Source organism: Nestor notabilis, unplaced genomic scaffold, assembly GCF_000696875.1.
Source record: "Nestor notabilis isolate BGI_N333 unplaced genomic scaffold, ASM69687v1 scaffold7344, whole genome shotgun sequence".
NCBI lineage: Eukaryota > Metazoa > Chordata > Aves > Psittaciformes > Psittacidae > Nestor > Nestor notabilis.
The window spans coordinates 17,483-43,354 of NW_009924217.1; the positions used below are offsets into that span (position 1 = coordinate 17,483).

At 33.9% G+C, this 25,872-nt stretch overlaps 1 protein-coding gene across 1 annotated transcript in view; it reads left to right on the forward strand.

Moving 5' to 3' along the window:
- Nucleotides 1–25,872, forward strand: part of VPS13A (vacuolar protein sorting 13 homolog A (S. cerevisiae)) — a gene marked incomplete at its 5' end in the record, with an annotated part of 71,559 nt that overhangs the window by 13,874 nt on the left and 31,813 nt on the right. The window contains 23 exons of the mRNA XM_010012512.1: nt 552–668; nt 749–852; nt 1,346–1,513; nt 2,105–2,412; nt 3,313–3,460; nt 4,264–4,414; nt 5,229–5,353; nt 6,250–6,419; nt 7,031–7,251; nt 8,417–8,649; nt 10,637–10,729; nt 11,227–11,583; nt 12,241–12,342; nt 13,574–13,732; nt 13,851–14,112; nt 15,036–15,196; nt 16,339–16,442; nt 17,584–17,881; nt 19,182–19,577; nt 20,396–20,500; nt 20,598–20,744; nt 24,829–24,957; nt 25,578–25,711. Of these exons, the coding sequence (XP_010010814.1) occupies nt 552–668; nt 749–852; nt 1,346–1,513; nt 2,105–2,412; nt 3,313–3,460; nt 4,264–4,414; nt 5,229–5,353; nt 6,250–6,419; nt 7,031–7,251; nt 8,417–8,649; nt 10,637–10,729; nt 11,227–11,583; nt 12,241–12,342; nt 13,574–13,732; nt 13,851–14,112; nt 15,036–15,196; nt 16,339–16,442; nt 17,584–17,881; nt 19,182–19,577; nt 20,396–20,500; nt 20,598–20,744; nt 24,829–24,957; nt 25,578–25,711 (4,192 nt within the window). The remainder of the gene's footprint in view (nt 1–551; nt 669–748; nt 853–1,345; nt 1,514–2,104; nt 2,413–3,312; nt 3,461–4,263; nt 4,415–5,228; nt 5,354–6,249; nt 6,420–7,030; nt 7,252–8,416; nt 8,650–10,636; nt 10,730–11,226; nt 11,584–12,240; nt 12,343–13,573; nt 13,733–13,850; nt 14,113–15,035; nt 15,197–16,338; nt 16,443–17,583; nt 17,882–19,181; nt 19,578–20,395; nt 20,501–20,597; nt 20,745–24,828; nt 24,958–25,577; nt 25,712–25,872) is intronic.

The window sequence follows — 25,872 nt, forward strand, 5'->3', positions numbered from 1 at the left end:
TCTATCTTTTTATAGTTGTTAAGGGTGCCCATACTCATTTTCAAGGATGCTCACTGTCCGTAATCTTCAATGTCTCGTTATATTAATGTTTTTTTCATGTTTAAAACTTAAGTTTAGAAAATACAGGTTGTGGAGATAAAATAAAACATTGCCTGCCATATATAAACAAGACCAGTGATTGCAAATGACTAATCAATAGACCAGAAGGGTAGTGTATTAAAGTAGCTGTCATGTTACCACTATTTGAGGTAAACTTAGTCCTGAATAACTTGTCTCTAATTTTGCATTGTGCTATGTAGAGGTATATTAAGTGTATTTCTTGCAGTTAATAAAATACTCATGTTGATTACCACAGTTTTTGAAGCACATAAGGACTCCTAAGTATAAAATCTGGTGTATATACTTCCTTTGTGTCGTGCTTGCTAGTATGAGTGCAGTGCATTTTGCCAGTGCTGCAGGCTTGATACAAACAAAGCTTTGGGAAAGGGATCCTAAAATATTACGTCTCCTCCTTGAAGAACTATAACTTTATTGTTTAATATTTCCCACAGCATCAAAAAAATCGAAGTATGAAGATGTTATTGACCTCAATATCTGTGCGGATTTATCTTGTTTACGTATCTTTATTACCGAGAAAAAACACAGAATAGCTGAAATTCACATTGAAGGTAGGAACAAAACTTCAGTCACAAAGACACAAAACTTTGTAACAATAATCGTCTCTAGATTTTGCATTCCTTTTTTTAAGGTCTGGATAGCCAAGTGATCATGAAAAAATCAGCAACAGAAGTAACTGCAAAATTAAAAAACATCATTATTGTGGATTCTGATGAGACAGCATTGTATAAAAAGGTATGCATTTTCGTATGTCATTGATTTCTGAATGGAATATAGATTCTCAATTGACGTTCCTTTCTGGACTTGTACCCTTTAGCTGTGATTTATTTTTTTTCTGTTTTAATAATATTTTATGTATTTTCTGGGAGCATTATTCTCTATATAGGCAGACTCATTGTGCCCCCACAACCAGCAGTTGTTAGGCTGACACTGATTTTTGTGGAACTGTGATGCCCACCTACTCATTACACTCCTTATTTTGTTGACTAATGGACATAATTATTATTCAGGCTGAGATTCTAACTGAGTATTTTCAGCAGTTTCAAGGATTTTTATGTATTTCATTTATTATTGAAATATTTGAAGTAAAATGTTTTGAAGGTGTGAAGTACTGAAATGGGAGTACCACATTTCATTTTGGAATTCAGTTTCTCTGCTATAAGTTTTTTTTTTTACAGCAGACACTTTTTTTTTTTTTATTTTTTGTGTGTGTGTGTGTCTTCCTAAGGCTCTTTACATCACGGGAAAAGAAGTCTTCAACTTTAGAATGATATCATATGTGAATGCTACGGATGGCATTGCATATACAAATATGAATGTTGTTGACAATCGTATTTACCTGACTGTTGGGTGTATTCAAGTAGTTTTTGTCAACAAATTTGTTTCATCTATTTTGGTAAGTTACGTTTTCCAGATACTGTTCTTCAGCATTCAGATAACACTGTCAGACCTAGTAAAGGATAAAACATCCCGTGTTGAGTGGTGCCCATTTGTGTAAGAACTCTTATAAGCTGTTGTAAAAACTTCACTTGGATTGGTGGTTGGGTTATTACTTTCCTTCTTCATATGTTTCTCATTGTGGAGAGGTGGCTAAGCAATAGTATTTGTTATTACTGTTAGTAATTTTCTGTTCATTGTTTTTAGCACTGAAATACAAGTAGTAAACCATGAAAATTAATGCCTTTTCCATAAATTCTAAGTAAATCTTTTACTCTCCATACAAGTAAATAAAACATAATTCATACAAGTCATATTACAGGGTCATTGCTGATAATATCTAATTTACCAAATATTTAGTATGGAAATTTATTTTTACCTGTATGAATTCTTTATTGTATTTTGGGGGGAGATTATTCTTTAATGAATTCAGGAAAAGTGCATGGAAAAAGAGTATCTCAAGATGGTTTGCTCTTTAAAAAACCTGTGATTCGTAAGTGCTTTTGAAGTTGTCTAATTATTAATCCCAATTAATGTTTTCTTTTTCTAGGCTTTTGTAAATAACTTTCAAGCAGCCAAGGAAGCTCTTACTGAGGCAACTGTTCAAGCAGCAGAGAAAGCAGCTACGGGTGTAAAAGAACTAGCAGAGCGTAGTTCCCGTTTGGCACTAGATATCAATATTAAAGCACCTGTTGTGATAGTTCCACAGTCAGCAATGTCTGCAAATGTCCTGGTGGCTGATCTTGGTCTAATCACTGTGAAGAACCAGTTCTTTATCTCTAAAACAAAAACACAGTATAATCTCCCGCCTGTTGTTGACTCTATGACAGTGAAATTGAGTGAACTGAAGTTATACAGGTAATATAGTGTTAAGACTTTTTTTTTTTTTTTTTTTTTTTAAACTCATGTAATCCTTTTGGGACACTTCAGTTGGAGAGCTCTGAGAAGTTGTTATCAAATAATTAGTTGATGTTGATGGATACACTATTATCTTGAAATACAACAACAAATAAAGAATTTGTAAAGCAGTTAATATGTATGGTTTAGGTGAAGTGGCCATCTACACATATTTAAATAGAAGCAAATGTTTGTTTAGAGGCTATTATGTAGAATAATAGACTTACGCATCCTTCACTTCTTTGAAACAGGTTATATTGATTTGTAAAGGCTATTTTGATGGAGTTTTCAAAGTGCTTAGGGATATGAGTTAGCGGTAGACATGGTAGTGTTGGGTGGCCAGTTGGAGTCTTGAAGATAATCTTGAAGATGTTTTCCAACCTATATGATTTTATGATTTCTATATATAGCAGGAAAGATACCAAGTCACATAGCCATAAAGAAGTGTTTGAAAATGGGCAGGACATTGGGAGAGGGAGAGAGGGAAGGGAATTTTCAAGCACAGTTGCAGAATACTGAAGAAAGAAGCAATTGAGTGAACTGAAGTTATACAGGTAAGAGGTCCTAACTTGCAAGAAGTTAGTGTGTTGGGTGTCTGAAGTATCTCCTCCCTGCTAAGAAAAGATGTCTGATTGGTTGAGTAAGGCTTTAGCTAGAGATACTGGGAGTATATGGCTGAAGTGTCTCCTCTCTGCTAAGAAAAGATGTCTAGTTGGTGGAGTACGGCTTTAGTTAGAGATACTAGGAGCAGTATGAAGAATATTTTACGGTACTGTTCAAAAAGATGAGGAAAAGACAGAAGTCTGTTAGAATGTGTAAGTGAAGTGTGTCAAGTTGGGAGCATTTTCTTTCTTTTCACAGATCATGCTATGAGCAGGATTCATTACAAACTGAAGTACAGTTGCTGCAGCCACTCAATCTGGAAGTAGTTGTTGAACGAAATTTAGCTGCCTCATGGTATAACGAAGTTCCTGATATTGAAATATCTGGCCTACTCAAGCCTATGAATGTAAGCACTCATTTCTGAAAGCAGCTGTTAAAATATCCATGGAAAATTGATTTGGTTTTCTGTCCATAAAATCCAAGTTCCTTGGGGTACTTTTTCATTTCAAGATGTATAGGTAGAACAGATTTTGTCGTTTCATGGGGAAAAAGGAAGTCAGTAGCTTTCTTTTCTAATCTAAGCTCTCTATTTCACCTGTGATACTACAGGCAGACTTTGTACTATCTCCTACTGTTGCTAGTTGGAAGTGGATATAATGTTATAGCCTTCTTTTACCAGTCAGTATCTTTCAAAGAAGGGTTGGAAAAAGTAGGGGTTTATTGGTCTGTTCAATAACAGCGTTATCACCTGCTGAAGTCATACTTGTGACAAGTTCTGAGTTAGTGTATATGCTCGTTTAAATTTCACGTAAAAAAAGAAAAAGTTTATCAGTCGTATGAGGGAAACCAATTTACCAAATTTTGAAATAGAACTAGTGACTGTTACTGTAAAGTACCTTGTGACTTAATTGTGGATGATTTTGTGCAACTGTAAGTCACTCTGTATGGGTACAACTTCTAACGTTCAATTTCTAAATTGTAGCTTTGTAAAGAAAGTTCTTAGATCAAAGCAAAAACGGTATGTGTGGATTTGAGAAAAACATTTTACTTGGTGCTGTAGTCTCCTAAACAGAGACTCAGATGAAGCTAATTTGGGTTATCTGTTTATTTGTTAACTTAATTTTAGTTACCAAAAGTTGAATTAACTGATTTGTTCTGAGTTTAATAACAATTATTAATAATTTTTTTTTTATTTTATTGTTTTTTAAGCTAATTCTCAGTCAGGAAGATATTACCATGATATTGAGGACACTAAATGAAAATATAGGTGGAAGCTCTGATGCAACAACATCTTTACCAGAGCCGAAAGATACTACTAGCCAATGTAGTGATTTGCATAGTACTTCACAGCACTCTGCAGGTAGTGTTTTCTAAAATTCCATGTGGTCTAGCATTTTTAGGTATTACTGGCAATCTATTATTTCTGTTAGAATTGTCTTTATGAAAGGATGCCAGATTCGGTTATTTTTAACAGTATGCCTCTGTTATCTTGACATTGTGGTTTGAACTGTACCAAACAATAATGATAACAAATAGAAGCAACTGGTGTACTGAAGTGAGTTTTACAGCATTATGTGTCTTAATATAAGGACTGTCTTGTTCCACTGGCAGTAATGCAGTGAGCACCTAAAACTCTGTCAACTGGAGTTGCTAACATCTCAACTTGGGAAAGGTGGTATTTTACTCTCTTTCCTGTGTATGCTGGTTCTGTTGCTGTTCAGTTTTAGATCTGTTCTTCTTGTCATAATGGTGTCATCCCTGAAAGTTGTTCCTATTCGGTGGCATCATTGCCCATGAACTATTCAGCAGAGACTGAAAAAAAATGTGGCAAGATGAACAAATAAGGATGAAAGTAAAGTTGCATTCTTTGTAACATTCTTGCACATAGAACCATAATATTAAAGGAAGTTGTACATTTATGTCTTTTAAAGATGGTAAAAAATGCATATAGAATATATAAGCAGAGTATTTTGTGTTCTCGAACATTTTGTGCTTTTTGCGAAAGGTAATTACAGAAAGCATGATAATATCCTTATTGTGGGTGGATTTATGTGTGAAAGAAGGGGAAGTTGGTGTCTTTATAGTGTCATTAGTGAGGATGTAGGTTTTAGTTTTTCCTTGTTTGCAGTCAGGTAATAGTCTTTGATAATAAGTGTTTTTCTAATTTTCAAAAGGTGTAACTGTTGTGACATCAGCCGTAGTGGAATTGCATTCATCTATGAAAATAAAAACAACACTAAAACTGGACTTCAGATTCGACTCTCTGACTTTAGTATTGTATAGTCCAGATTCAAAACAGGTAAATATAATTTTGGTTACAAAGATAAAGAAACAACTTCAAGGCTGCCTAGACTGCTGGAAATTCTGAACAGGAGCAGTTTAATTTAGGAGCAGAGGAAATGATTTCTAACAGTAGCAACAAACACGATGGAAATGATAAATAGCTATTTTAACTAAACATCATGGCAAATGTTACAGGAAAAGGTGTAACCAGTGGTAGCATGTAATATGTGGCATTTTCTGTGGTACTAATAAAAATTTGCTGAAAACTTACTGTAGTTTAAAATACAGTTTGGGAAGAAGAAAATGCAGAGGGATGCAGCCTATTCTTTAAGTTAGACATGTGTGGACACAAACAGGTATATAAATAAAATTGTGGAGGGAGATTTTAAATTTGTGTTACAGTATGAATACATTATTATTCCTCTTGGTTTAAATTTACAAAACTCGTCAGCAAATTTCTGACTAAAAGTTTAGTAATATTTTATTTTAAACTTGTAGTCTGTTATTGTAGATTTTGGACAATTTTCCAGTATCTGGCTGAACACCATGTAGTCACAAGAGACAAAACTTAATTTCTTACTTGTCGTCTTTGCATACACTGTGTATTTTTTTAGACAGCACACAAACTGAAATTGCATGTGATAGTTCTACTTTCTTTTAAACATTGTCTCCCTCTCACTAATGTAAGCTTGCTTTGCAAAGCTGTTAGAAGTGTAAAGCTTTGCTTTGCTTTCGCACCTCCCCCCCTTCTCTGCATGTTACTGATTTTTTGTTGTCTTTTGAATTACTGGTCATTTAATATATCATTATTAGAAATTTTACCAGTTAGAAGAAAGCTGTATATCGCAAATGTGTATTATTTACATTACCTATAAGCAAGTCTACAAACATATTTTCATTTGATTTAAGCAGGTTACAAATTTGGATCAGAGAGATGACCTTTTGAAGCTTGCAGAGTTTAAATTAGGTTTGATGTCAGCTGCTGTCAAAATGTTATCCGATGGTTCAATGAATGCTTCAGTCAAGCTGGCGAACTGCACATTAGATGATAAAAGACAGTCAATCCAGATGGCTACACCAAGGTCTGTGTTTTGACATAAATTACTGTTTATTGAAGTTTGACAAAAAGTTCCAAATGTTTCCATTTTATCATTGTGTTAAAACTGCAGTTGTTTTGGTGTAGATAGTTCTTAAAGTACATATTACTGTAGACTTCTGTGTCTGTCTTGCCTTTTGTTTCATATGTTGCTTATGAGACCAGTATAAATGCTAGAAACAAATTAAATATGAACTAAACAAAACTTTAAATACAAAATGAATAAATGCATGGAGAAACGAATTTCATTTTTAGCTTTAATAAACTGCTGACTAAGTAAGACTAACATTGTTCCTCTCCATGAAAAAAACCCAGATGTCAGTAAACTATACTTTTGATATGTAAACATGGAATTGTGATGGTATAACTTGTTAAAATTATGAACACCTTTAGTTGCCGGTGTATGGGAATCTACTTAATTTTGAAGTTCTGTAGAATTTATGTTGATGTTTGTGTCAATCAATTTTTAAAATTGTTGGTGTTCCTATTTAAATTCACTCTTGTTAATGTATTGGTGGGGTGAGAATATTGAGTGTTTTTCAGAACTTGTGGCTGATTTTTATTGTGTCATTAAATTCTGCCTTAATGGTCTTTCAGAATGGTGGAAATGAAACATGGATTCGACAAGAAAGTTATGATGGATATAAGCTATAAGCAGGGGAGAGATGGCACTGTTCTTGATGTGATTGTTCAAGAGATATACCTTTGTGCAAGCATGGAGTTTCTGCTTACTGTTGCAGATATATTCTTAAAGGCTAATGCAGAAAGTGCTGCTGCACAGAGAAATCTCAAACAGTCATTACCTTCAAAGGAGCAAGGTATATACTGGAAATATTTTTAAATTTCCATTTAAATATCCATTTAATTTTTGTATTATAATATTATTTCCAAAATTATAATACTCCTTTATGCTATTTCCTGTGTTCATGTGTACAGAACGAATTCTTTTAACAATTGATATTTCTTTCTTTGCATTCTGGAAATTGGTTCATGTCCCTTGGTGTCTGTTTTTAAATGAAGCTTTGTCTTACCACACAAAGGAAATACATAAAAATGTATGTCTAAAATAAACAAAAATGGGAAAGGACAGTTACTGCTGGCACTCACTATCTTTTCAGTTTCAACTAAGTTTATGATGATGATTACCGCCATCATCATTTTCATCCTTCCACAGAAGGATGGAGCATATTATATTATGCTTACATATGAACTCAGCCTGCCTGATGTTGCTGCCTAGAAATGTTGTTATTTTAGTTGTTCACTGACATGCATTTCTCTCTCCATCAGTGAACATGCTTTTAGCTTGAGTCTCTAAGATCTTTCTAGTACAGGACCCTGTATCTGACATCAGAAATTAGCCCAATAGAGCATCAGAGCAGTAAATGACCTATTTATGCTTCCAGGCCATTGTAGTTCACATGAGGTTTGCAAACCAAGTCTTATTTTGTATGTTTTCCTGTACTCTAAGTATCTTAGTTGTGTCAACCTCAGGTAGGCCTGCTGTGATTATTTAACAGATGATCGAAAGCTGAACATAGGAAGTCTTACATAGAAGTATATTAGTACTGCAAATGGCTAGATCAAGCACTAGTAAAAGCTACATTACTGTCTTATGGAAAAATGTGTGTTTTGCCACTCCAGAGAGCAGAAAATGTGTCCAGCATTTCAGCTTTTTTGTAAGACCCTATTGAGATGGCTGATTTAGATATTTAGTGAAGCTGATAATAGAGGTAGCAAGCAATAGTGGTGAAACTGATTGACAAAGAAGCTTTGTGGAATCTTTTATTGTATCTGAAAGTAACTAGAGCTTTAATGGTTTTGTATTTCCAGTGAGGAGCCTAGAAATATTTTGATCCCTGGGATCTACAGGTTTTCTGACACTGGTAGTGCTAGATCTTTTAAATGTCTCTGTAAATTATGAGAGCTGTAAATAATGACAATTTAATGTGAACAATTAAGCTAATTTAATTTATATTTTTGAAGCACCTGTGCAGCCTATATCTACAATGGAAATGAACATTGTTGTTAAAAATCCAGAGATTGTGTTTGTGGCCGACTTAACAAGAAGCGATGCTCCTGCACTGGTAGTTACAACACAATGTGAGGTCTTCATTAAAAATAGTCCTGAAAGGTATAGCATGACAGCTGCTGTTAAAGAGTTACAAATGAAAGCATGCCCATTTCTTCCAGAAGAAAGGAAAGGAAACATCACTACGGTGAGTTTGCAAACATCCTCTTTGTATTTAACAGGTGCTGTGTAACATATTACTAGAATGCAAGTTATTTCCGAAGCTTTCACATTAAAATGTATATTACAGACATAAGAGTAAAATTTTGTGGCTAGCTTATTTTGTTGATTTTATTCTATTTGGTCTGATATGCCAAAAGCATCATCTTGATCTGTGGTTTTGAGGTTTGCTTAGTATGTCAAGCTAAAATAAAAAGCCTAGGAGAGTAATATGTTAATAATCTTGTATCCTGTGTAAGCCATATAAATAGAATTTTATGAGTGTACACTATTTCAAATGCAACATAGTAAATTTGGAATACTTTCAGTCTGTAACTTTGTGTTAAATAGCTACATGAGTAACAAAAGATCACAGACCGAATGGGAAGTATGTATTATGAAATATATTACTTATGGTATGCTGTTCATAAATTCTTCTGTGTTAAGGTCCATAGATCCATTATATTAAAATTGCTTCTTTGTATTTTGGCAACAAAATTAGACTTATTAGTTTTAATGACCAGGTGGAATGTATTGACTTCTGGAGTTTCTAGAGCTTTTCTGGCTCTATAGCTAAAACCACTATACCTAGTTGCACCACAGAAAAAAATCAATTTGGCAGTATATCCAAGTGTTATCTGTGTCCTCAAAACACAGATGAATTTTGAAGAATGTGTCTTTGCAGCTCTGCATTAGTGCCTACTTACTCTGTGGAACTATGTAGGAAAGACCGAAGCTGTAAGTAGACAGGATTACAACTTCCACTTATCATAGCAGCTTAGTTTATTCCTTGGGTAGACAGACGTTTCGACTGCATTAATCTGTTAACAATCTAGTTATTGAGAAAGTGGTGCACTTGCACTGATAGCCACAACACAACGCAGAACTTCCATTTCTGTAGCAGGGGAATATGGCACAAATGTGGCTACCTTTGTAAAAAGCCATTAAAAGGCTTCACACCAAGCTTTCCATCTTATGGCAATATCTACTGCGAGAATCTTTTCTCTCAGACTCTAGAAACAAAGACCTGTATTTGGCAGGATGCTTGTGCTATAAGGAGGGAAAAAACGTCAGAGGGCTTTAGTTTGATGCTTCAGATGGTACCACCTTTGAAAATTTCAGAAAGTACTTGAGTAGTAAAATAGTAGAGGTCAAAAATGAAGACATTCTCTGCAGGAAGCAGCATAAGTGCTCCTTTTGAAAACATGTACGTAAGGAAACCTTTGAACCCAAGTTTTCTGTAAACGATACTCTTTCAGTCTAGGAAAATAATTGGAGAAATAGAAATTCAGATGATACTGTATGACCTCCTTTAGTGAAGAAAGAAAATGTATGATGTTACAACAAGATTACAAGATTGCTGAAGGCTGATACTGACATGAAGAGTTTATATTGCCCAATCTTTAGGGACTTCTTGAAAGACATATTTTCTCACGCAGGGACTGCAGAATAAATTTTCTTGTCAATACAGTCTCAGTAGAGTCTTAATTACATCCGAGTGCTTTATTAATCACATAGCACTATTTTTTTTTTTTTTTTTTTAATATAGTGTACTTTAGATTAGGTTGTGGTAAAACTTGGCAAGTGAGAGTATGCAAGGACTGATTGTAAAATAAAGCTGGAACTGAGTGATTATGATTCAAACTGATATTTTTATTCAGGAAAACTGTCACTGTTGTTGCTGTGTTGCCCTTAACTGAAAGTCTGGTTCTCAGAAGTCACAGGAATGGTGATACGGTGTACCTGAAGACATATGCAGACTTCACCTAAAGAATAGAGTTACTGAAGTGTAATGCATTTTATTGTAGGTGGTGTTTGAATCTTTAATGATTTAATGATGAGTGGCTGAGGTGATGCTTTGGATGCTGTCTTTTTCTTGTTTACTTTTCCTTTCAGTACATTTGGTATGTAGTATTTAAAAGTATATGATTTTAAAAAGATTCTTTTTCTCTATTTGTTTTTACTCTTTTGTATAGGTGTTACAGCCTTGTGACTTCTTCTTTGAAATGAAACAGTCAAGTACTAATCCACAGACAGTTGATCTAACGATTAGATCTCTAACAATAAAAGTAGGTACACTTTTATTATGTTTTTAGTTCACTACTACTTTCTTCTTACAAGCTTTGAAGTTGCTTGTGGGATATGTTTCTTAGGAAGAAAAATAAGAAAAAATCAGAAATGACTGAAGAGGGGAATTGTTTCTGTTCTTTATCAGGTCAGCTATCTGTTTAGCATGTGAAAACAAACAAAATTGAAAATTAACAGTTGTGTCACAGTGTTTTGGTTTTGGAATCTGTGTTTTATAAAATGGCCTGGTCTGCAGAGATAAGTTTTGAAGTGTTCAAATAGAGCATTGAATGATGTAGTTTAGAAAGCTTCCATCTGGAAGAAAGGCAGGGGCTGAAAATCTGTATTTTATGGAAAGTAATGAGTTTTCAAATATAGAAGCCCTGTAGAGAACAGAAGTGTTTTGTTAGTGTAACATGTTCATTATAATTTTGTTTCTGAAAGTAGCTTTTCCCTGTACTAGCTTCTCATTTCAAATTTTTCCAATGTTTAACTGTAGGTTTCACCAATAATCATAAACACAGTAATTACTATTACATCAGCCCTTTATCAAACTGCAGAAACAACAGAAAAAGAGGTCAGTCCAATTCCTCCAGACCTGTGGAATAAGAAAGATATAAAAAATCTAAAAATGTGGTTTCTTGAAGAGTCAAATGAAAATGAAGATAAAAATCCAACTGCTGAACTGGTGCCCACAGGAGAGTCATTGAAAATGAATATAGAATCTGTTTTTATAACACTTGAAGCTGGTGTTGGGCACCGAACTGTACCGATGCTTTTAGCTAAGTCCTCATTTCTCGGGGAAGTCAAAAACTGGAGTACTTTAATCAACCTACGTTCTCGTCTGGAGCTAGAGGTGAGGAATCCTACATAAGAAATAAAAGTTTTCTTAGGATATTGAACCTGTCACGTTACTTAGACAATAAAGGAAAAATAATCCGTATATTTGATGACTAAACTCTTACAAATATATGTTTCAGGAGCAGGATAGGAACGAGGAGGGTTAACGTAGTTAAAATATCATGTATGAAATGTATTAATGGCAGTAATTGGTGTTATACAATCTCATATTTATATTCTGCACAAACCTCCCAAAAACCTGTGTGACAATCTTAATTTAAGATTACAGTAGAATATATTCATATGTCATTTCTATAAAATACTATGTGGTACCAGTATTGTACATAAAATGTTCACAGTGGCTCATATTTGGAAATTAGTGACATAAAATTCAGTGGTTGTTGTGAGTAAATTTTTTTTTTTTAATAGGCACTTCCAGTGCCTACGGCTTAGGTCAAAATTGTATTTTAAGTGACATACTTTATACCGCTTATTTGGAAGTGGGTCTTTGCAGTATAGACTCAACTCTAAGTTCAGCCTGATTATAAATCTTTCATGTTACCAAGGTAATTAATATACTTTTAAACGAGAATTTTAAGTCTTAAAATCTGTAGAGCTTCCATTGATTTAACAGTTGAATGTAACTTCCTAATTGACTTCTGCATTTTGACAGGTACACTATTTTAATGAGATGTTTGGGGTGTGGGAACCTTTGCTTGAACCACTAGAAGTTGAGAAGACTGATTTATTCAAACCGTGGGTTCTTGAAATCAAGGTATATTTTCCGAAGTGGAACTCAAATCTTCCATTTCACTACCTTAATAAAAACAAATGCTCTGCATCTTTCATAGATGAGGCTAATCTAACAATTGTGTTCCCTCTTGTTGGTGCCAAGACTTTTTTTCCCAATTAGTGAAGGAAAACTGCTTTTGCATGAGTCAAGATCCAGACTTGCAGATCTGTTAAATAATACTGTCTTTCAGGTGGCAAGAGAATTTGATTCCACTTGCAGTAGATAATCATAATGGCATTATATTGGTTTCTCTGAAACTAGGTTGTATGCTGATGATGCATTTAGTGGCTTTGGAAAGATCTCATTGCGCAGTAGTACCTGTAGTGGAAATTTACTGGAAAAACTGATACCCATTATTGACTAGCACAAAGTCTGCTGTGTGAACAGTGTTCTTACCACACTTCAGTTCCATCCTTCATAGGGAAATTCTGGTCTCAAAGTAGATAAGCATTTATCTAAGGAAGAGTGATACTTCTCCTGCCCGCCTTTTTCTTTTTCAAAACTCTTCAAGTATTTGTAGCGTGAGAGGTTGCTCAGAATAGGAAACCTGCCCTTTTCCTAGGACTGTCATTATCAAACAACTTTCTGAAATAATTAATGGCCTCAGAAGGGTAAGGATTATTGACTGAGATACTGCAATCAGGAAATTGCTATTAAAAATATTCCTAAGAATTTTCTAGAAAGGTATGAGACCTAATGCAGAAGAAGGGTAGAAGACAGCGAGTCAAACGTTTGATCTTCTTGCCCAGATTTGAATTACAACATTTGGAAATAGATAATTTCCAGAAATGTTGAAGGCCAGGAAAATGTATTTGGTTTGGAAACGTAAGGGACTAAATTTGATGTTACTCTTCTAAGAAGAGAAAATTGGTTGTATATAATAGTTTTTACAGTGTTATTAGATATGTTACAATGACTGTTTTCACACAGCATTTACTGGATATGTTAGTGGCTGTATATAGCTGTATGTTCTTAAGTTTTGAATAATCATAAATTTACCTACTATTACTGACTTCTGAAATACATCTTCTGCTTCTTGCTTTCTTTATTCTTGTCTTCTTCTGTATTTATTTGAGAATAAAAACATGAACAGAAAAAAGAAAACTTTGACAGGTCATAGAAGTGGGAAAGGGAGACAGAAGGAGTTTTGAGGTAAAACTTACTTCTACAGAATAAGTGGTCAGATAAGAATTCTTTAAAAATCTCGTTTCAGATGAAGAAGAAGGCTAAAAAAGCATTGGTTGAATCAGATGCAGAAGAAGAACACTTCAAAATTCCAGAATATAAAACAGTAATAAATATTTCTTCAAAAGACCAGCTGAACATTACGTTATCCAAATGTGGACTACAAATGTTAAGTAACTTGGGCACGGTAAGAAAGTTTGCTTAACTATGCAGTGTCAGTAATGTTAAATGAATGTTTGTGCAGATCATCTTGATGAAATCTTATTTAATATATTTGTGGTTTGTATCTATATTTTGTTTTCTAGGCATTTGCTGAAGCAGCTAGTCAAACTTCAGACATCTTCAAAAAAGACCGAGCACCATTTGTAATAATAAATTCTTTAGGACTTCCCATCACTGTCGCACCTAGTGATTCCTTTAGTGTCCTTAATGTTGAATTTGGAGCAAAAACATTTATTCTAAGAGATGAAGAGAATTTAAATATGGAATTTGTCAGAACTAAAAATGAGAGTGACCAGTTCACAGCAATGACAACTCTTTGCAGCAAGAGGTTTTACATTCAGATCTGTAAGTTCCAAAGTTCATACATCTTCTGTTATTGTAAGTAGTGCATCATACATAATACTGCATCTTGTACATGTCAGTAAGTATTGGGGAATTACATAATGTGAAAGGAGTGTCTCTGTGCATGGCAGTATTTGAAATCCTGCTTTATTCTTCACACCTAAAAGTTACATGTATCACGTTAATTTTCATAGCATAAATTTTCTACTATGATAATTTGTTTAGGTAACTGATCTTTATTTCATGATTTTACTGCAGTCAAGTATTTGTTTGCATTCAAAAGTTAATGCAGAATTAAGCCACCTCAGTTTTATTTTTTGTAGTATTGAGGCCTGTATATAGATAGATAGATAGATAGATGTATATATGAGTGTTCATAGAAAAAGTTCCTCTTAAAGGGGATCTTTGTAAGAAAAGATTTTTTTTAAATTCATTTTAAGTAAAACACAGTTAAAGCTAAAATAGCAAAAAAAAAAAAAAAGTAACATTTATCTAGTTTTAATGTAAATATGTTAAAAATTAAGTTGATTTATTGTATCAATTCACAGGTTTTTTCCAAAACTGATTTTTACAAATGGTCTTGACTGTGTTATTAATTAGTTGAATTGTTTCCACAATTTGGAAATTTTAACCATACCTTGTTAAAAAGCCATTACATATTGTAAACATTTCTCTTCGGGCACTAATTTTATTTGTAGTGACAAAACCCACTTGACTCTTTTTCATCTGGTGAAAAAAAATCTTTCTGTTTCTTAGGAACACTGCAAAATTGGCATATTAAAAGTGGGATTGTACCTTTTCATTTGCTTTACCTTTTTTTTTTAATAGGTTGATACAGAAAATTCTACTGAATATGCATTTTTGTCTTTCAAATGTATCTTATGCTCCTTTTATTTCTCTTTTATTTCTCATCTTATAAATTCTAGGTCCACATAATCATTCCACTGTAGAAAAGATTCCACTGACAAAAGTGGGTCGATGTATTTACAGAGTGAGACATGATGAATCAGGTGTTGAAAGGGCCATTGTCTGTCAAATTGATACTGTTGAAGGAAGCAAGATGATAACTATACGTTCTCCTATTCAGGTTGTTATATTTACATACATTATAATTTCATTATTATTTAAATTTTTTAATGAATAAAAATGATCCTGTAGTCTTTAAATAAGCATTAAAAAAATGTTTAAAAAGTTTACCTAAACAATTCATATAACATAGCTGTTATGTATTCTAAGGTAGTTCAGAAGACTGTTTCAAGAATAAAAAGCTTTTCCAAAGTGACAAAGGCAGAGCGTGGGTGGAAGTGCTTGGACCAGATTTTAGATCAGGATAATTCATCAGTAATGTCTTACAATACTAGCTGTAATTGCAGTCTTGTTGACATACTTGCTTTGTGTGAAGTGATCAAACTTCTCTTGACCTTACCTTGATGATGCAAGGTTGTTATCTATCAGATTATTTTTTTTCTTCGTTCTCTACGATTGAGACATGAATTTCAAATTAGGAACAATCAGCTGAAGAGTGAGCCCTTTGTGTCTCTATCTTTTTTTAATTGAATAGTATTATACATATAGTTTAATATATAATTTACAAGTATAGGGATGATCCAGTTATTAGTGCTCTATAGTGGTAATGACCCTGTTATGTATCAGTTGCTGCTTTTGCCCAAAGTGGTTTATGACTTGGTTAATAACCAGGTTTACTGTTTTATACTTACCTAAATTAGTATTTTTTGCCCAGAGCTAATAATGCCATTAAAGTAACCATAAAGTAAAAAAACTAATGTTTGCAAAGAACAAAAAGCGCTATATACCCCCCAAATTATAATGATTGCTGATGGCTTAACCTTAAAATGCATATTTGACTTACCTTGTGGATTTTTGACCCCCACAGCCTTGTATCTGTTATAATTTTTAGGAGAAAGTTCTTTGGAAATTTATGATATGGTTCAGATCTACTTGTATTTATTTTTAAAGGGCTTTATGTTTCTCCTTAAAAAAAATTTTACAGCTAATATGTTCACTTAAAATATAGCATTAAACTGCACAACCAAATCTTTTAAGGAGATTCCCTGGTATTGGAGACAATTCTTTTGAAATACCTGATCTGGAATGGTAAATGAGTAAGTGAAAAATAAGAGACTACTTGTTCTGTCCTCTGTTAGGTTTAAAACACTGAATCTTTGCATTTTTTCCTAATGCATGTTGCTGGATTTTTATTTCACTTAGATAAGGAATCATTTTTCAATCCCGTTAAATATTTTTGAGGAAGGAAGATGTATAGGGACTGCTTCACCAGAAAATGAATTCAACATACCGTTGTCCTCTTACAGGTACTTTGTTGCATTGTTCTTTTATCATGGAATATGTTTATAGATTGTTGATTATTGTATCCATACAATTACACTAAAAAAAGTTTCTGTTTGCTACCTAATACTATAATTATGATTGTATTGTCATTGTTGGGTGTGGTCTTCTCAGACCACCTAGTTTGGGTTAAATAGAATACTGTATAATTCTTGAATTGGAAGTCTTTTGAAATCCATTTTACAGGACAACTTAAATTAACTAATCATGCTCCAACCCTGGTGGTGTTCAAGGCCAGGTTGGACAGAGCCTTGGGCGACATAGTTTAGTGTGTGGTGTCCCTGCTCATGGCAGAGGGTTGGAACTAGATGATCTTAAGGTCCTTTCCAACCCTAACTATTTTATGATTCTATGAACTAAGTTACTTTAAGAATCCAAGCCCAGGTGCTGCTTGTGATTGTTACCCATACAGTGCAGACTGTTTTCTTAGAGGAGTAATATCTAGTGATGCATTACAGCTTTTTTTCTTCCCTTTAAAAAAGCTGCTTTTGTTATTTGTGATTCTGAAATAAAAAACTGAAATTGATACACTTAAACTCTATCACAGATGTAGAAAGGCTTGTCAACCTTATAAAGACTTGGTTTCCAGAACATCTTTACTATTAGCACCTTCAAGCTAATACTCATTGAAACTGCAATGAGTTTGTATGTACAATTTAGCTGAACTGCCACCAACTTTTAGGCAGATAAGTTTGCTTTGATTGTTGCTTTCTTATGATTATGGAGACTTTTTCTTTCTGTTTTCCTGCAAACACTCTCCCTCCATTTTTTTTTTTTTTAAGATGACAGCTGTGTGTCTTTTTTGTTAAATAAGCTATGCTTTTTTGTGGATAATGTTAATTAGTAAGTATCTCTGATTACATTTATTTAATAAGGCTTAGTGACATTCTAAATTCATTGAACAGATACATAGGTGAGTTTGACCAGGCACATTTAAACTTTTCACATGGTAAACATTTCATTCAGGAGAAGTTTACTAACAAAATGAATTACTGTCAGAAATCTTCCAAAATCCAAATAATCATAGAATGAATGTTGCATAGTACTTTTTCAGAAATGAAAAATTCAGTGTCATATTGAGTGTTTAAAAAATATTTTCTTTTACAGATCAATACTGAGTTTGCAACCACTAGCCAATGAAAATGGAGTGGAAGGAGAATATGATATGTGTGAAGGAATTACATTTGATGAAATCATGAAAAATGTTGACAGTTTATTACAGAGGAAATGCCAGTCTGTGAGGTCAACTAACCACTCACTTATCATCAATATTGTTCCTGTAAAAGACATGTTGACAACTTCATTATGTGCAGAAGATCAGTGGGATTTTCCATATGTTGTTCATTTATGGCCTTCTGTTCTTCTCCGTAATCTTCTTCCTTATCAAATAACTTATTCTCTAGAGGTAATTCTTTAATGTTTAATTTTTTTGTGATGTTTCCCACCTATGATATGAAAGTTCATAAGCTGGTTAAAATATGTTTATAAATGGATATTAAAAAACAGGGCTTCTGTTAGAGTAGTTGTGAAGCAAGTTTACAGATCTTATAAGGGTAAATCTGTATTTACAGAAATGAAGCAGTACCAGATTGTGAAAAGTGTTGGTATTAATCATTAGTAATAGGTCATACTTTAAATACATATGTGAAGTAAAGCTTACACTGTACAAGTTTAGCCCTGTGAGTCACTTTCTGTTGCTTAAGTGCAGCTTGAACCTAATTAAACAGTATAGTTTTTACTTTGAATTATGACTGCCTCAAGTGACAGAAGTGGGTCAGCCTAAAGTAGCATTTTACATGCTGTCACTGAATTTTAGCAGTAGTGTGCTTTTAACAAATTCTCAAAGGCCTGCCTTTTTGCCAGGTTTTGGCTTGAATTGCAGCCTAGTGCCAGACTTTGTCCTTTTCAGATGAAATTAAATGATTAGATGCACTTTTGACAGTTAATAGTCATTCATTCTGGGTGGGAAGCCAGACTCAAGTAAAACACCTAAAACGTGTACAGTGTGGACATTGGTTTCTCAGCATTAAATGTTTCATTCTGTGGATCTGCTAGGGTTGTGTCCCGCTGCCTGCTGGTGTAGACATCAGAGAATAGAAATACAGATGGAAGACAGTGAACCGCACTTTTTTTTTTTTTTTCCTCAGATGCCCATAATATTTAGTATATGGGCTCAAATAGTAGAATTTAGTAAAAAATTTTGCTGCAAATACACAATTACTAGAGCTAGAGACTGTTGTCTCTACCAGATGTGTGTTAGTAACAAGCTCTTTTCTGTCTCAAGATCTCTCTCTTACAAATTTAAATTTAGTGAAAGAAATACTGACTTGAGAAAATCCACTCAGTATTTAATCATGTTTATGTATTTGAGTTTGGTGACAGTTTGTGTGTGTGTGTGTGTGTGTGTGTGTGTGTGTGTGTGTTAAATATTGATGACAATATAGGGTTGGTTTGGGTTTTTCTTTTTCTGTAAAATGGGTCAAGGTGGCTGTTTAATTGTGCATCCTGGTTTCAGGACATAGTATGTTACATAATTAAATAGCATAATAAGCATTTTAAAATTTTGCTTTAGTAACTGGTATCTTAATTTTGAAAGCTAGCTAGAAAGTAAAAGTTGGTATGAATTTTGAGTGTGACTCATTTAAATGTACACTGTTGTTTGTGGTTTGTTGTTTTTTGGTTTTTTGTTTGTTTTTTTTTTAAAGGGAAATGGGAACAAATATGACACTCTGCAAGAGGGATGTTCAGTCCAAATACATAATGCAGTCTTGGATCAAACAAAACTAGATTTGCAGTTACTTAACTATCTTGATCAAAATTGGAAAAGTGAGTACCATATAAAAAGCAATCTACCCGATATCAGCTTTACGACATTTTACTGCATCACAGAGTTGGATAAAACTGAACTGGATATTGCTGTCCACGTGACCTACACAACTGGGCAGATGGTTATACAGATTCACAGTCCGTACTGGATGGTGAATAAAACTGGTCGAATGTTGCAGTACAAAGCTGATGGTATTCACCGCAAGCATCCTCCAGATTACAAAAAGCCGCTCCTTTTCTCCTTCCAGCCCAAAAACTTCTTCCAAAACAACAAGGTATTATATTTTGTAAAACCCGACAGCTCTGTACTCCTGTGTTGTTGTGTGAAAGCATTTTTATTCTTTGGAAGTTATCTACGCTATGCTGTGATCTCTAAAGGTCATGAAAGCTATGACACCTGTCTAAACTCGTATTTTAAATAAGCATGTTGTCAGATATACTTGAGATGGGAAATTTACGTTATCAAAGGTATTGTTAAGAGGGAGATTCGCATCTTTGAGAGTAGTAAAATTAACTGATAAATGTTTCCTAAGTAAGACTATTTCCTTTATTCCATTTAAACTGCATGAAGAAATGGTCCTCATTCCAAATAAGACCTAGAAGTTGTGTAAGAAATGTAAAGTTGTGGTACTTGAAAATGAATCTTTGCAATTGTGGTTGGTAGACTGGGTCAAAGTCGGTAGTAAGCTAAGGTTCAGATGCAGTTTACCATTTGAGTTTGCTGTGTGAGATTTTTTTAGTGCTGGTTACTGATGGATGAATGATACCGGAAAGATTACATGATCATTGATTCGCCTTTGAGATTTTAATTGTAAGTTTTGGAAAGGATCCTTGTGTGGTTGTTTCCTCTGCAGTATCTTACAGTTTTAGTGCTTTTTCCACATAGCTTGTGACTGGAAGTGGTAGAAAATCTTGGATTTACTCAGTAGAGTATCTTTGTGGGATTATACTGGCAGTTGTTGTGTTTTGAATAGAAGCACAAGTATTTCCACTATTCATTTATATTTGTGTCTATGTACACTTACTTTGGATATGATTTTAAATGTTGTCAGTGTCTGTAAATTGAAAATTAATTCAGGGTGCTTCTTCATAGGTGCAGCTTATGGTAACTGACAGTGAACTGTCTGATCAGTTTTCACTGGACACTGTTGGAAGCCATGGTTCTGTGAAATGCAAGAGTCATAAAAAAGATTATCATGTGAGTTAAATTTATCTTTCAAATTCGTTAGTCTCAGAAGATATAAATGAGGTAAGAAAAGAATAGCACACTTCTAACAATGTCTTCCTATTCACAGGTCGGTGTCACCATAGACAACAGCAGTTTTAATATTACTAGAATTGTTACTTTCACTCCATTTTTTATGATCTCAAATAGAAGCAAATACACTTTGGAAGTAGCTGAAGAAGGAAAGGAAAAGTGGATTCCTATTGTTTTACAACAGGTAAACTTATAAAGGAACCTATTAAAAAAAGCAAATTGTGTTGAACACTCACTGATGGAAAATAAGCCATGCAGTGTTCAGTGAGTGTCTGAACATATTGTGTTTATTCCATAAATTACCTGTGTCCTGTTACTTTTTCTCAATGTTGCTTTTTGACATACTGTAAAGCTGTTTTACATTGTAATTGGAATGTTATCTCTGTTACCTGTATCGTAAATAGTAAGAGAAAAAGACCTGTACTGTTAGGATATTATCTCTCTCTGCACAGGAACTTCTGTTCAGTTTTTGCAGTAGTATCTGTCAGAGTGGTTTGATTAACCTGCTACATGTGATTACATTTTCGTGTAGGAAGAAAATTCCTATATGATCAGTTCAAATTGTCAAAATTGTTGTTCAGGGACTAGTCTCACTGTTGATTTTAATGCTTAATGCATAATTTCTAAAGATGTATCATTGGTCCCTAGGCCAAGTGGTATGGAAATGGCTTTTGCCCTTTCATCTATGGTGCAGAGGTCTGGACTATGGCAGACAGGCATGCAGATTGGCTGTTTGCACTGCAGTGCCATTATGTTTTATATGTGTGCTGAGTTTTGAGCCATTACGCTTTCTGTTAGGACATGTAGGAAGAACAGTGCATGTTTTGGGGTTCTGTTGGAGGTCTATGAAAGCTGAAAGTGATCCATACCACCTTCTGAGAAGAGTGAAATCTTCCTCCTTCCCTTCCATTGTGTCTTGAAGAGAGTATATCTAAAGCAGAGACAGAAGTTTAGCCTATCGGATGGTGCAGTTGGAGGCTCCGTTGCTTTTCTGTAGTATTGTATGTAGGTAGTCCAAATGATTACCAAAAATGCTTGCCAACTAAAATACCAAAGTTAAAGGATTATTTTGAATCGTGTTTGTAACCAGATCTTTCTGTTACATTTTTGGTGCTTTCAACACATGCTCCTTAAGTGTGCATTTGGTATGTAATTATTAAGGAAGAGAAATACCATTTAAATATTATTTCAATTTATGATTGTGATACAACTTCACCTGCTTTTTGTAGCCATTTTTCCATTGTGATTTTTAAGTGTACACAATGATGTTTAGATCTTGAAGAGTTTAAGTCAGTTCAGCTTCCCGTGATATTTATCATTATTTTAAAATAAGATTCTTTGCTTTTACTCACAAATAGGCTGTTAGCCGTAAGCCTACACATTTATTCTGTTCCCTCTGAACCAGACATTCATTTAACTGTACATAGTTTTTTGGGTTCCTTACATGCCTGATGACTCATACAGTTCATTGATAAAGCTCTGAAGTTAGGGAAGTTCACATGTAGTGGCATGGGCCACTTCATATCTGATTTCTTATTTTGAGAAAATATGGTCAGATTTTATTACTTCTTGGTTTTGTGGTTTATATGTGATAAAAAGTTATTACGAGAATAAATTGAATTATTTTACAAGTACTTTTAAAATTTTCTGAGAAGAACTATTCAGAGGTAATAGTTTTGAAAGTTTAAATATGTTGCTACATATATAATTTGTGGGTTTCCTATGTTGGTTGTTTTGTTGATACCCTTGCAGAATTTTCTCATTTGTCCCACAAGCATCGTTTTTTTGAGGTCTTTCGTAATTGTATTAATTGATCTTAGTCTCCTTTCAATTACCAAGTATCACAGGAAGACTTTGTAAATTTTAGGAGCACTGTTAATATCTTTTGAAAGATTAGATGTGGTAATTTATTAAATGGAGTAGCAGAAGTCAACAGAGGAATCTGTATCCTCTCGTAAATGATTTCAGACTTCACTTCCAAAATCACTTCCCTTTTCACATGGTGTAGATATTTTCCCTTTTGATAAGCAGTCTAAAAACCTGTGTTATGACAGTTAAATTTCCCAAGGTTGTCCATTTGTAACCCAGTTGCTTAATCCAGTATGTTTCTTATCTCTTCTAAAGTTAGGTAGAGTCCTGCCACTATTGCTCTATCCTGGAGCATCCAGGATTTCTAGAAACCATGTTACTGTCTGATCTTGATCTTAAGATATGGAATTCTGCTATCGAGCTAAACTAGATTATTTATTTATTTATTTAGTTAGTTAGTTATTTAGTTAATGCCTGTGATTTGGTTTTTGTGTGTGTGTATGTGTTTCTCTCATTACTCTCTCACATTTGGTTAGTCTTCAAAGAAGCCCAGTTTGTTGAAATGTTAATTCGTATCTCAGCTTGCTCCCCATTTCCCTCCGTTCTATTTTTGTAATTTTAAGCAGAGTCCTTCCTGCTGCTTTTCCTTTTATTATCCACGCTTCTTTCTTAGTGACAAATAGACTGTCTTCTCAGGGGAAAAAAGCAATTATTATGTAGAACTCATTTGCTCATGGACATATTCCATGTCTGGAAAGCAGTCAATCTATCAAAACTTTAATTACTGTTTTTAGAAACATCTGTTGTTCTTCAAAAGGCTGTAACAGAAGTTGTTGGACAGTGATTAGTATGAAACTGCTTGCTAAGGAAGGTCCTTTGAATTAAGTGTAGTGTAAGTCAGTTGACCAGCATGCATCCTTAGAGAAAGAAAGCAAACATTGTCGAAGACTTTACATGAGACCACTGTTAAATACAAAGATCCTATTATGGAATGGAGATTGTTGTATAAATATAGTACTACTGAAGCACTTAGCAAATGTGTGGCAAAACATTTGGAAACAGCATCATTTTGTGAGATATTCTGTGGCTAAAGACTATTGCAAAAATTAATGTTTTGGTTCTCTATGGTTGATTCTGTAACTTTTTGTTTAGCCAATTCTTTTATTTTGGTTTTGATTATAAACTTTCATTTACTGTTGACTGAGTCTCCTTGAATTTTCTTTGGGCTCTCTAAATTTCTACGTCGAGACTTACTTGCTGTGTTTTATGCTAGCTTACAACACAATTCTAAATTTCCTTTGTAGGATACATGTTGATGTAGATAACACCTTCAATCTTGCTGTTTAACTATATTTTTTTCCTTTGTCTTCCTGCTTCCTGTGGTGTGAGAAACAATGGGAAAGGGAACTTAGTGGCATGGTAAGTTGGTGAACTAGTCTTTCACCATTGAAGATTGAATTCTAGGATTCAGACGCAATTTAATATAAACATCTTGTTTCTTAAACTGTGTTGGAGAAAGGTGCTCCTAAGTGTTGGATGTTGCACGTCAACAGTGTGAAATACAGGAAAACTGGTCTACCTAGTCAGACTTTGGCTCTTGCTGATTGAGAATCTATTGTTAATCATAGCTTGTTACTGTGGCAGGACTCTCTTAATTAGTAGGAAACTTTTCATTAGTTACAGTTAAAACTTATGTCTTCCCTGCCTCCTCATTTTATCTGTTTGTATAAACTGTTTAAATGAAGGATTTTTAAACCCAGAATGACTGTGACTTCAGTCAGGTGTGAATAGCAGAATGTGCTCTCTGATTTTGCTGCTTAATGCTTCATACTTTGTTTATATGTTTTATACCCACATATAGATGTGTATGTGTATACATAATTTTTTTATACATATATATAAAATTTTCTTATATATATGAGAACTTTTTTGAAAGAACGGCTAGTACGCCGATGTCCTGCATACTCAAGTTACATGGTATATTATGCTAATATCCCCTTTTGTCGTAGATTGTCACTATAAGATTGATTTGTAATTTATGCTTGTTTGGCAAGAGATTCTGTTGATTGCTGTTGCTGTTGTTTGGTTTGTTTTTTTGAAGGGTTTTTTGTTTGCCTTTCTGTTGTTTTGTTAGAAGCTTGGCTATTTTGGTGATGTAGCTATGCTCAGCTTTAGACTCTGGATTTTGAGTACATTATCCATTTTAAATTACTTCTTCATGTGAATATGGAGCCTTACTGTTTTTTATCTCCTTAACTCTTTTGAATCTTCACTATACTCTGAATTATTTTTTACTTCCTTTGAATTTACTGTGTTCAGGTAAGTATTACATTAGGGTTTTTAATATAGTTTATGATCCAACTCACTACACTTCTGGGTAGAATTGGCTGAAGTGAATTCCATTTAACATCTAGTTTGTTTTCCCACTTAATTTAAAATACCTCTTTGGTTTTTTTTAGTGCATTCCCTTTTGGCCTGAAAATGATGCCAACAAACTGCTTGTTAGAGTTGAAAATTCTGATGTCCTCCCAAAGAAGATAAATTTTGATAAGCAGGAAAACTGTCTGCTACTGCATTTGGACAACAAGGTAAATGGTTGCCTTCAGAAATCAGATAAAACAACATAACTGCTTCATTTCCATTCTCAGAACTGTGTCTTCCAATACAATCAGCTATTGCAAAACCTTAGCTGGGGAAAAGATTATGTATGTGCAGCTGCAGAATGTACTGTCGTCATTCTCATACTCACTTTCCTGAGTGTATACACACAGATACAAGTAGGCTAAGAAGTATTTTACATTACTTCTAAAGTAACATTAACTTACTTTTCAAAGAAACTACAACTCCAGTAACTGTACTTCTATGTTGCATATGGTCTCATCTAGCAATAATCTTAAAATATATGAATGTTTTTAAAAGTAGAATGTTTTGGAGGGCATTAATGTGTATGAATGGTTGAAGATTCCTCTACTACCAGCCTAAATTTTTACAGTACAGTACTCTTCCATATTTTTAATTTCTAAGTGCAATGCCTGTTACTTAGTAATTACATCTGGGAAATACTTTAAAGATATGTTAAAACAGGTTGTTTGTTTGACTGTTTGATGGTTTTATCTTATGAGAGTAAAAGCTTCCCAAAATATTTAGATTACATTTGCTTTATTAGAAATTAATTCCACTGTTACTTTATAATTTTTATATCTGATAGCTTGGAGGAATTACAGTGGATGTTAACCTGACTGAACATTCTACAGTGATTACCTTTGCTAATTACCATGATGGCGCAGCTCCATTTCTATTAATAAACCATACTAAAGAGGAGATCATTGAGTATGGACAAAGGTATGTAAGAAGAATTTTAGTGTGGATGTCTGCACAGAGAAATGTGAACTGTTATTTCATGTATTCTAAGTATGCCTATTTCTAAAGATGTCCTAAATTTGTCAAAGCACTCAAAAAAATCTCATTTTCTAAACTGAAGAGAATGAATAGTTAACAAAGCA